The following is a 12974-nucleotide window of genomic DNA, read 5'->3' as shown; positions in this document are numbered from 1 at the left end:
GTCTGGTGCTCAGATCTGAGATTTTTAGAGGATTACCCAGAAATGCCTGAATGGATCAAAATACCACTTTGGGGTTGTTTCTGGTGAGGAATGAACATTATAATACAATTTTTAAAGGTTGATTTTAACTGGCTCTAAAAGTTAGGGAAAATGTTTTTTCACAATAGTTAAACCTTCCTAGTTTAATCTATTATTGTCTTTTCTTCACAAGTCCTCTGCTGTGAGTTTCCCTAGTTTTAAAAAAAGGCTTCTCTCCTGTATGAGTTGTCATGTGTTTTTTGAGACTAGATACTTTACTAAAACCTCTGTCACATTCTTTACACAAAAAAGGCTTCTCTCCTGTATGAGTTCTCATGTGTTTTTTGAGATTAGATATTTGACTAAAACTTCGGTCACATTCTTTACAAGAAAAAGGCTTCTCTCCTGTATGAGTTCCCATGTGTTTTTTGAGATTAGATCTTTCACTAAAACTTCTGTCACATTCTTTACACGAAAAAGGCTTCTCTCCTGTATGAGTTCTCATGTGTTTTTTGAGATTACATATTTGAATAAAACTTTTATCACATTCTTTACATGAAAAAGGCTTCTCTCCTGTATGAGTCTTCATGTGTGTTTTGAGACTAGATATGCGACTAAAACTTCTGTCACATTCTTTACACGAAAAAGGCTTCTCTCCTGTATGAGTTCTCATGTGTTTTTTTAGATTAGATATTTGAATAAAACTTTTATCACATTCTTTACATGAAAAAGGCTTCTCTCCTGTATGAGTCTTCATGTGTGTTTTGAGATCAGACATGCGACCAAAATTTTTCTCACATTCTTTACACAAAAAAGGCTTCTCTCCAGTATGACTTATCATGTGTGCTTTGAGATAAGACTTCAGACTAAAACTTTTATCACATTCTTTACACGGAAAAGACTTTTCTCCTGTGTGAGTTTTCATGTGTGTTTTGAAATTAGATATCACACGAAAACTTTTATCACATTCTTCACACAAAAAAGGCTTCTCTCCTGTGTGTGTCCTTATATGTTCTTTGAGAACAGCTAAGCGACGAAAACTTTTATCACATTGTTTACACAAAAAAGGCTTCTCTCCTGTATGAGTTTTCATGTGTTCTTTGAGATTAGATCTATGAGTGAAACTTTTATTGCATTCTTTACAAAAAAAAGGCTTCTCTCCTGTATGAGTTCTCATGTGTTCGTTGAGAACAAATATGCGGCTAAAACTTTTATAACATTGTTTACACAAAAAGGGCTTCTCTCCTGTATGAGTTGTCATGTGTTTTTTGAGACTAGATACTTTACTAAAACCTCTGTCACATTCTTTACACAAAAAAGGCTTCTCTCCTGTATGAATCATCATGTGTTCTTTGAGATGAGATTTCACACTAAAGCTTTTATCACATTCTTCACACGGAAAAGGCTTCTGTCCTGTGTGTGTTCTCATGTGTGTTTTAAGAGCTGATATTTGACTAAAACTTTTATCACATTCTTTACACAAAAAAGGCTTCTCTCCAGTGTGAGTTCTCATGTGTGTTTTAAGATTAGATATGCAACTAAAGCTTTTATCACATTCTTTACACGGAAAAGGCTTCTCTCCTGCATGAGTTCTCGTGTGTGATTTTAGATTAGACATGCAACTAAAACGTCTGTCACATTCTTTACACAGAAAAGGCTTTTCTCCTGTATGGATTCTCATGTGAGTTTTGAGCTGTGATACATAACAAAATTTTCTGTCACATTCCTCACAGACATAAGGTCTTTCATCAGACTCAGATCTCATCTGGAAAGACACATCATGTCGAATTATTGTTTTTTTAACAGACCCTGCAGAGGAAAGTCTTGGTTCTTTTGGCGATTGTTTGTGCTTCAAAACCAAAGTTTTCATCTTGAACTTTTTTCTAACATCAGAGTCACACTGACTTTCTGACATGTGAGAGATGGCCACACTTTGGACATGACTTCTGTCTCTTCTTTTCCTCTGATCTCTGTTCTGTGGCTCTGTCTCTTCATCTGGAGTTGATGTTGATTCTTCATGTTGGTTTCCTTCTTCATTCTGACTCTCAGTTCCATTAAAGCTCAGCTGATTGTTTAAATCTGCTTCACTCTTCTCATGTTCCTCAAAAGTAGGAATCTCCATCAAGGTGAAAGTCTCTTTAATCCGAATGGTCTGTGGTTCATTCTGCTCCTCTTCAATCTGTGGAGGTTCTGGTTCCTCCTGCTCCTCTTCAATCTGTGGAGGTTCTGGTTCCTCCTGCTCCTCTTTAATCTGTGGAGATGTTGGTTCCTCTTTAATCTGTGATGGTTCTGGTACCTCCTGCTCCTCTTTAATCTGCAATGGTTCTGGATCCTCCTGTTTCTTTTCTCTCTGTAGAAGTTCTGGTTCCTCTTTAGTCTCTGTAGATTCTGGATCATTTTGTTCCACTCTGAAGTTCCTCTGTTGGTTCCAGAGACCTTCTTCTTCCATCATCCATTGTTGTGGGAGGACTGCACAGACACAAATACAAGAAAGTTTGAGCTCTGTTATTTTTTTTTGTACCGTTAAGTGACAAACTAAAATTTAAATCACCTCAGTCAGACGTCATACTGTTTGAAATTTAAAGAATCCATCTATCCTTACATCCATTTTCTGAATCCTCAGAATCTTTTTTCTGAATCCTTAGAATCCCTTTCGGGGTGTTAAAAATCCTGGAGTCTATTCTAGCCATCAGAGTTGTGGGCTAGGGTCACATGAAAAAGATTCGAGTCAGACTTGAGTCATTAATTTGATGACTTTAGACTCAACTCAGACTTTAAGAGCTGTAACTTGACTTGGACTTTAACCCCTCAATATGGCGTTTTTTTTATATTTTCAAAACAAATGTGCTTCTTGGAGGGAAGTGTCTGCCCTGAGCGCCGTCTGGCAGGTGCCATGAGAGATCCCACAGCTTCAAAGCTCATTATAAGTTGCGTATCATACAGAATCATAGAGCTCCTCCGTAAAATCACCAACACAATTTCATCATAACTTCATCTGTAGCTGCACATTTGCAGGTTCCAGCCTGAATAAGATGGAGACGTATCCTTTGATGATAAATGATAAATGGCATATGCTTGTATAGTGCTTTCTACCCTCCTTCGAGAGCCCAAAGTACTTCACAGTGACAGACCCATTCACCCATTCACACACACATTCACACACTGGTGGTGGCTCCGCTGCCAAATACTGGCGCCAACCTCCCACCAGAGGCAATTCGGGGCTCAGTGTCTTGCCCAAGGACACTTTGACACATGGGCGGAAAAGGCGGGAGTCGAACCCGCTCGCTTCTGATCAGGAGTCGACCACCCTACCGCTGCACCACGGCCGCCAGGGTGCCGTGATAAACTTAAATCGAGGTTGTCTTGTTTTTAAACAGAAAAGAGGGTCCAGCTGCTTACTTGTTAAAACAGTTATTATTTTTTTAATACAGCTCAACAGGATTCTTACATGCATCAGAAGGTGCTTACACACTGGCCGCTCTACAACAGTTTATAAACACGCGCTCAGCAGGTTTCAACATCGCACCAGCATGGTCACACCAACACATTCTCATTCGATGTATAGTTAAAGGACCCTCCGTGTCGAAACTTGACGTTTTGGGGGTAAACTTCTCATTAGAATCTGATAAGCAGGCTGAACCAATTAGAAATACATTATAGGAATAAATCCTGTTTTTTGCTCTAAGCATGAAAGTTTGTGGTAGCAGCCACATTTCTGCCTCTGATAAGACTATACAGATGTTCTTTTTATGAATGCTTCATCTACATGTCTTCAACCACTCAATACTGTGTATCACTGTGCATTGTGGTTTGTAACTGGCTGTAGTCGTCTCACCATCACTGTGAACTGTATGCCAGAGCACAGTGGCCCTCTATGAGCACACCAAGAGAAGACAACTCCCATAAGCCATTACTTGGTTTGGTCTCCTCATATCTCAGTTCACTTCAATAAAAAAATCAGCAGTTATTACGCCTTACGCTCAAGCCAAGTTTTACTCCTGCATGTTCTCCGTTTCTGAATTCAGGAAACAGGCTTTCAGTTTTTCTGCTGCCTCTGCCTGGAACTCCATCCAAACTGAACTGAAATGGTCTAATCTTGGCTCATTGGATTTATTCCAATCATTTTTGTGGAACAAAGAATCCCTACAAAACTGCTCATGTTTCTGATGTTCACTGTAAAACAGATTGCACCTTACTATCACTGTACTTCATAAATGTCAAAGTGCATATAATCTTTGCACTCTCCAAACAACTGTTTATGCTGTTACTTACTATGTTATCAAAAAAAACATTGTCCCTTTACAGTACCTAAATTTCACATTTTATTTTGTAAATATCCTAAAGTCAAGCCTTTGTTTATTTGTTATGCACTGTAACCTTATTTATGAGACGTATGCTGCCGACCTCTTGGCCAGGTCACCCTTGAAAAAGAGATCCTGATCTCAACGGGTTTTCATCTGGTTAAATAATGGTTACTACTACTACATTAGATCCCCCCCCCCACTGTGGGATCGGATACTGACCCGCAGCGGTCCCGGGTCAAAATGTGACTAGCTGGATGATCTCATTAGATTACGCCTTCCCATCCGGATCTGCTACCGGGATGCGGAGCGCGCAAGTATACCCGCTACCAGATGCCGTAGGCTACCGGACGCACAACAGTCCTGGAACGGGATGCCCGTTTAAATGGCCTGAATCAACACCCCAGAGGCATCATCTTTTGAGGCGCTGGCAGCTGTCAAAGACTTTATTTTCTGTCTCTCACTGTCAGAGCCTTCTGTAAAACTAGAAGGTGATCACACTGTCCAACTAGTTCCGGTAATAAGAGATCCCGAAACGCAGATTCTCAACCATAGAAATAACGTTACTGTCATACACTCAACAAAAATATAAACGCAACACTTTTGTTTTTGCTGCCATTTTTCATGAGATGGACTTAAAGATCTAAAATTCTCATTCCAGATACACAATATTACCATTTCTCTCAAACATTGTTCACAAATCTGTCTAAATGTGTGATAGTGAGCACTTCTGCTTAGAAGAGATGATCCATCCCACCTCACAGGTGTGCCACATCAAGATACTGACCTGACATCATGATTAGTGCACAGGTGTGCATTACGCCGGAGTCACGCCGGACGCGATAGCGCCGCAAAGCGGCGCGGAACGGCGTGCGCTTCCATTCGGCGCCCATGTTAACCTATGGCGTCGGTCAAACCAGGCGCGGAGTGACGCGGAGCCGAAACGTTGCGCTGCACCGCACGGACCCTCCGCGCCGTGCAGCGCAACGTTTCGGCGTCTGGTCTATTTCTTCCGCGAGACACGTGCGTTTCGCGTCAATACTGGCAGGAAGTTGCATCAAAATACATGAGAAAATCCGGTTTATTTTCAAAATAGAACCAATTTTTCACAATAAAATGCCACGATTGACAAATGTGATCATGTTTTTGTGTCTAAACAGACTGTAGAGATGAAAATATGCATACAATCAAAACACACAGACACGCGTGCGCGAGAGCCCCCACCCCGGACACCACAGATCTCCAGAGCAGGTGTGCTGGGCTGCAGGGTTTTGGGAGGAAAAAAAGCAGGGCAGACGGGGCCCCCCAATGCAGTGGGGGAACACTGGAGCGGGGCACGGGGCTGCGTTTGAACGAGAGAGAGGCAGAGGAGTGGTTCTTCTTGGAAGAAACATCAGGTAATATTTTTAGTTTATTAATTTACCGACGGAAACACGTGGGAGCGCGTGCGTGCACACAGACACACAACAAAACAGACAGACACGCACACGCGCGCACAAACCGATCAATGAAGTGGGCCGACTGCGGAGTTGGGGGGCGGGGTGTGTGTCAACAGGGGCAGAGACCATCTCCTTGAAGCAGAAACACAGGGAGATATCCTGGTTATTGACCATGATGGGAAAAAAGCAGTAGCTCTAGCAGAAGCGCCCATTGACCGTCGCGGAAAAAAAAAAAAAAATCGCGTCTGGTGTTACCAATAGAGTGCCGCGAATCGGCGCGAACTCCGCTCCGCGCCGCCTCGCGGCGCTCTCGCGTCCTGGCAGGTGGGGCCAAAAATCTTGATCAGTACTTGTCCAGTTTTTAAGACAGATGAGACCTCACCAGGGCAGATCAGGTGGGGTGGTGCTGGTCTGGCTAGGCCTCAGCATTGGTCTGTAGGAGTGTGTATTGGCAAGAGGATGGCGATACGATACGTATCCCGATACACGCCTCACAATACGATATGTATCGCGATATTTCCGCAAGACTGTTAGTCCTTTTTTTTTTTCGAACAGTACATAGTAAATGATAAAAAAATAAAAAATAAATAAATAAATAAAAACAATAAAACACAAAGGAAATGTTTTAAATACATTATAAATAAATTAAAACACCTCAATATGCAGTCTGAAATGGAGTCGGAAGAAGTTAAAAACTTTTTTAATCCTACCCCATAACAATATATTTTAAATTTAATCTTCAGTAAATTTACTGTACTTTTACTGTTCTGTACCAGAAGGTTTCACTTCATTTTCATAGGATAATTAAATTGTGTAGTCCCACCTGAAATTAATCTTTATTTGTCATATGCAGTATCCACACAGGTCAATACAACAATGAAATGCTTGGGATGAGAATTTCATTGTTGTATTGACCTGTGTTATACTGCAGTGTAGTGTTTTGTTTAATCCATCCATCCATCTATCTTCTTCCGCTTCAACCGGGATCGGGTCGCAATGGGCAGCAGTCTAAGCAAAGATGCCCAGACTTCCCTCTCCCCGGCCACTTCCTCCAGCTCCACTGGGGGGACCCTGAGGTGTTCCCAGGCCAGCCGAGAAACATAGAGTCTCCAGTGTGTCCTGGGTCTTCCCTTGGGCCTCCACCCAGTGGGATATGCCCGGAACACCTCTCCAGGGAGGCATCCGGATCAGATGCCCGAACCACCTCAAATGCCTCCTCTCGATGCGGAGGAGAAGCGGCTCTACTCCGAGCTCTCTCTGGGTGACCGAGCTTCTCACCCCATCTCTAAGGGAGCGCCCAGACACCCTTCGGAGAAAACTCATTTCAGCCACTTGTAGTCGGGATCTCGTTCTTTCGGTCACGACCCAGAGCTCATGATCATAGGTGAGTACTGTGACGAAGATCGGCCGGTAAATTGAGAGTTTTGCTTTCTGGCTCAGCTCTCTTTTCAGCACAACGGACCGGTACGGACTATGATGTTTGCAGATGATATTGCGATTTGTAGTGAGAGCAGGGAACAGGTGGAGGTGGAGTTAGAGAGGTGGAGCTTTGCCCTAGAAAGGAGAGGAATGAAGGTTAGTCGCAGTAAGACAGAGTACATGTGTGTCAATGAGAGGAACCAGGCTGGAAGAGTGAGGCTACAGGGAGAAGAGATAAAGAAATGGTAAATGGTGTATACTTCTATAGCGCTTTCTACCCTCTATCCAGGGCCCAAAGCGCTTCACAGTCACATCACAGACCCATTTCACACTGGTGGTGGCTCCGCTGCCGAACACTGTCGCCAACTTTCCACCAGAGGCAATTTGGGGTTCAGTGTCTTGCCCAAGGACACTTAGACACATGGGTGGGCAAGGGGGGAGTCGAACCCACTCGCTTCTGATCAGGAGTCGACCGCCCTACCACTGCACCATGGCCGCCCCACAAGAAGGTGGATGATTTCAAGTATTTAGGGTCAACAATACAGAGTAATAGAGAGTGTGGAAAAGAAGTGACGAGGAGAGTGCAAGCAGGCTGGAATGGGTGGAGAAAAGTGTCAGGTGTGATGTGTGACAGAAGAGTTTCAGCACAAATGAAAGGAAAGGTGTACAAGACTGTGGTGAGACCAGCCATGTTGTTTGGACTAGAAACAGTGGGACTGAAGAAAAGACAGGAAGCAGAGCTGGAGGTAGCAGAGATGAAGATACTGAGGTTCTCTTTGGGAGTGACCAGGATGGATAGGATCAGGAATGAATACATCAGAGGGACAGCACATGTTAGATGTTTTGGAGATAAAGTCAGAGAGGCCAGACTGAGATGGTTTGGACATGTTCAGAAGAGAGACAGTGAATATATTGGTAGGAAGATGCTGAATCTAGAGCTGCCAGGCAAGAGGTCTAGAGGAAGACCAAAGAGGAGGTTTCTGGATGCAGTGAATGAAGACAAGACATGGTGCCTCTAATCGCTGCGACGTTGCCCTTTTTCAGAGCGTTGTTTACATCACTCTGATCCATTACGTCTCTGAACTAGAATCTATTGCTGTGAAGTTCAGCAGAACTTCTGCTCGCTTTCCCGACAGCATTTTGAGGCTCCGTGCATGAGCTGCTACGAAGCACGGCTGCTTCTCTCAGTGGTGGGCAGCAGCCGCTGGATGGCGCTCTATCGCCCAGAAAAGACACATGAGGGTACAGGAAAGATGTCAAAAATCAAGTATGTTCAGGCTGTGTCGCAGAGGGCGGCATGAGTTAAAAGTACAAGCAAAAATACATCAACATTGAAGCACATTAATTTCACGAGACGAAAAGGTCCACAAACTGACTCCCACACGTCCAGCCTGGTGGCAGCTGTACGCGGTCGCACAGCGCTCTCAGGCACAGTCGAGGGGGGCCTGGAAGGAAGAGTCACCAAGGCGTTGAATTCGTGGGGAAGGTCATGGGCAGGAGAGGAATGCAGATTACCATGACGACGGGCTCAGTTTCTCACACCTTCAGCTGAGTTGTTTTGGTGGGGAGTGTTCCTGATTAGAGATGTTTGTTTGCTCGCAGACAGACAAAGCTTTCTGTCTGCCTGCTGAAGTCCAGGTGCTGCGTTATGGCGGAGAAATTCACAGATCTGGTCAATTTTCTTGATTCCCTCCAAGAGCCGACACTCGCTCCATGATGGTTTCCAGCCTTCCAAGGGAGACTTCGATGCGATACACGCGGGCAGACAGAGCATCGATCTTGGCCTCCAGTCCATTCAATTTCTCAGTCTGAGTCTGTACGTCTCTCTGCGTCCCAGCACAAAGCACTCCCAGTCCCCCCTTGTCTGAGAGCCACTTCGCCACATTCCGGTAAATCCAGGTTCCACCAGTTCCAATCAGCAGAAAGCCGGAGACCAGTAATCCAATGATGTAAACATCTTCAACATCTTCCAGAGAGAGTTGCGACAGGCAGAAAATTCTCCATTTGCCCCAAGGATCATTCACATATCCAGCCGCAGACGTGCCCCCTGGGCAGGTAGGGTCTGCTTTCCCACCTCGCATGGTGGAATAAATTTGGTCAATCGCATTCGCAGCCCAGCAGATCAGATCCATGTTTCTTGAAAATGAGAGAAACTGAGAGTAGTCACAGTAGGACTGGGGAGACGAGACAAAGAGCCTTGGTAGGGAGATAGATAAGGGAGCTCAGAGAAAAGTGTCCGCTGGTGAGTGCCGGAAGAAGAAATAGCAGTCTTACCCAGATTTGGCACGCAATCATAAAGAAATGCTGTTTATTTCTGGATCTCTTGTCACGCCGACTTGCTTTTCCTTTGCTTGCCCTAGTGGTGGAACTGCACTCTTTGGTTATTTCTTTAAAGAACGATAACTCACCACAGGAACGGACTAGAAATATGTTTTACCCTCCAACATCTTGATTTTTATTCTCTTCATGACAGGGCTGGATTAAACAATCTGGCCGTATGTTTGACCCCCCTGGACTAAACTATGATCCTGATGCTAATAATGTGGTGGCACTCAGACCACTTTAATGTCAGACGATATTTTCACAAAGTGGACTTTAAGACCTGCTGGTTAAATACAACATAAATACGCAGGTACCTGGAAAATACACATGATGGCTCTGATAGTCCACATTTTCCTGGGGGAGGGTTTCTTTGGCCCTCTGCTCGGCAGTGGTAGCCTCCTACTCTGAAAACTTTTAGGGCTCCTGCAAATAGATCCATGAACGTCTTCATTTCTTCATCTGGATCTAAACTGTCCGACTGCACAACTCTGATATTGATCCTCGTTTTTTATGTTTTTGCTACGCTAATGTTAGCTTGCGCTGGTGAGGTGCTATACTATAAGCCAGTACTCTCTCGAGCAAAAAAAGGGACACTGGGATTTTAGCATAGGGTCACCTCTGTACCAGTGCCCCCCACCCATTAGTTAGTTTACAGCAAAACTTGAATGACGATTGTCAAAGTTTTTTTGAATTCGTAATAAAAAGCCTGATCTTTTCTAATTATGTATTACAGCAAAAATAATAATAATACTAGGGCTGTAAAAAGTAGCTGAAATTGTGGAAGCTAATAGCTGAAAAAGCTGAAGCTTAATGCTGAAATATTAGCCTAACTCTAAAATAGCCTAAAAACCTTAGTAAATGCTAAAATAGTAACAAAAACTAGCAGAATGCCAAAATAACTTTCAACTTTACTACATTCTGACTCCATATAATACAAAGTAACGACTAACTCACTTTTAAATTAGTCACAATATTTCAACTCACAAACTCTTCTCCTAAATTGGTTTCTCAAAATAATACCACAAAAAAGTTCAGCAGGGGGCGCTTTTCGTGAGCATGACAGTGAAACCGTCAAAAGTTTTTACCGTACTGAACATTTTTAGTCTAAATCCTTACAAAGTTTTAGACATTAAATCCCAGATTAGTTTTTACTCGGTCCAGCGTGAACACAGGTTCACTTCTCTGTCCTTCCTCGCTGCTTTTCCACATGCAGAGAGGCGGGGCTGAGGGGCGGGGCTCCTTGTGCGCTCTCACGGCATGAGTGAGTGAACTGGTCCAAGCTGTATCTGTATTCTTCTAAAGTAGGTACAGACAGCGCGCTGTTTCTATTGTAAGAAACACATGGTTTGTGAGGGCGGATACCTGTCCAAACACCGCACTAAAATATACAGATTCTAGTGGAGAGGTGTGCAGCGTCTGACCGTTTAAATGAGACATCCAACGCTGTTATTGATCCAACAGGTGAGTATGCTAGCGGTACACACGTGGAGCATGTGACTGAAGTGTTAATTATCAAAGATAAGTGCAGGAAATTTTAATAAAAGGAGAGGAAAAGAATCTGTATACCACACTTTAAAATACTTTTATTATGTCTCAATAATAATACATTATCTGATAGAAAATGTAAAATGATTTCAATTGCAGCAATGTGATTTTTTTACTCATTTTTCGTTCTTTGAAATTAGATGATCGTGACCATTTTGTATACTCTGCTTTTTAGTTTGTTTATTCTTTTCCTTAAAATATATATTATTACTGCAAAGACACATTCATATTTATTGTTTATTTGGATGTTGAAAAGGGTGGTAAAATAACATATTGTGTTATAAACGCTCGAAAAAATGTTTAAGAAAATAAAAATATATCTTGAATAATATAGATTACTGATGTAATATACTGATTATTGCAATGTTTGGCATATCGAGATACATCGGTATTGTGAGCCATGTATCATCCAGGACCTTGTTGTCGACTATTTTAATAGTCGATTATAGTCGACTATTTTAATAGTCGATTTTAAGTTTATAAACTAAAATAATCTGAATGCTACTATCACCAGAGGTAAACAAACCTTCAAAATAAAGTGTGGGTGAAGCCTCCTATTTTCAAAATAAAACTATCAAGTGTTTTTCCCTCCAAAAAGAATGAGACTGGAGTTGGGTTTCCTGACAGAAGTGGTGACAAAACGAAAGTGGTTTAACCCGGAGCTTCACATTCTTTTGATTCCAGGAACTCTTCAACAGTCGACACCATGAATGTCATTCCAGCAGATTCTGAAGCAGAGAAAGAGCCTGGAGCTGATATGCAGCTGCACAGCAGTGAAGAGATTCTGGAATCAACAGAGGATTTGAACACCAAAAAAGAGACTTTTGACACCAAAATGGAATGGGGAAGTGTTGCAGATCTTTGAGGATCAAAAAAGAGGAAAACATTTTTAGGATTTGTTGTTGAATGATCCAAAACAACAGTGATGTTTCTGTTTGGATCTTCATGTTTCTGCTGAACTTAACCAGAAAGTTCACAGGAAAAACTTCTTTAAAGAGACAAAAACCCTCAAAAATGTAGACCTGGAAACGCTCTGGAAATGATGCAGATGATGGAGAAGAACTATGACCCCGTGACCCCGGATTTTGGAGCGTTTGTTAACAGGAGAAACTGACTGTGAGCGTTTGGAAATGTTCACTAAGAAAAGGAAACACAAAAACCCAAATGAGCTCATTTCCTGATCTGGACTTTGAGTCAAACCTTCTCCTCCAATCAGAGTGCTCTTCATTTAGAATATTACTTCATGGAGTACTACCTCTCAAATGTATTTATGGATTCCTCTGAAAATATCAAGTGTTTTTGCTTCATGTTTTTAGTAAACTTATTCATTACCAGAAAATGTCCAACATCATTAAGCTTACTATCTGTGAATAAATCCTTATCATCAATTTAGTACATGACCACTCCTTCACATACCAACCAAGTACTTCAAAGAGTACTACCACTGAAAATATCAAGTATTTCTACTGTATCGTATTGGAGAAATCTGCATCTAAAAACCAGAAAAGGTTTATTTGGACATCAGTTAGCTGGTTTTTGCTGGGATTCATTCCTGATCCTCCTTTTATTACATCATCATTCCTTCACAGACCTGTTTAGTACTTCAAAGAGTACTGCTCCTGAAAATATCAAGTATTTTTACAGCATAGTTTTAGAGAAATAGCATAAAAGCTTTGCTTAAACGTAGCGAGCAGATACATCTAATAAAGTCCTCCCACACACTAAATCTGGTTCTTTGTAAATGCTAGAATGAGGTTTTCAGAACACCATTTGGATCAACCTTCATTGTGACAGAATAAGTCATATTTCATCTTAGTTCTATTATTTGTACAAACAGGTTTAATTTCAAATCAATCTGTGGATGTAAGATGTCTTACTTCCACTCATTTCTGGTTTCTCACATGTTGATTTGTCAAATAGCCGAGCAGAC

At 42.2% G+C, this 12974-nt stretch overlaps 1 protein-coding gene across 1 annotated transcript; it reads right to left on the bottom strand.

Annotated features, from left to right (window-relative positions):
* Positions 1–6: 6 nt before the first annotated feature.
* Positions 7–2508, bottom strand: LOC112155790 (oocyte zinc finger protein XlCOF6-like). The gene has a single exon (XM_024287728.2). It carries the CDS (start codon positions 2468–2470, stop codon positions 191–193), a length of 2280 nt encoding a protein of 759 aa, XP_024143496.1. The 5' UTR covers positions 2471–2508; the 3' UTR covers positions 7–190.
* Between the last annotated feature and the right edge of the window lie 10466 nt (positions 2509–12974).

Source organism: Oryzias melastigma, linkage group LG18 (genome assembly GCF_002922805.2).
Source record: "Oryzias melastigma strain HK-1 linkage group LG18, ASM292280v2, whole genome shotgun sequence".
In the NCBI taxonomy this organism is placed as follows: domain Eukaryota; kingdom Metazoa; phylum Chordata; class Actinopteri; order Beloniformes; family Adrianichthyidae; genus Oryzias; species Oryzias melastigma.
This window is presented reverse-complemented; position numbering and strand designations above follow the sequence as displayed.

What these genes read in the sequence shown, in the direction of transcription:
- LOC112155790 (XM_024287728.2), bottom strand. Translation starts at nt 2,470, where the DNA reads ATGATGGAAGAAGAAGGTCTCTGGAACCAACAGAGGAACTTCAGAGTG.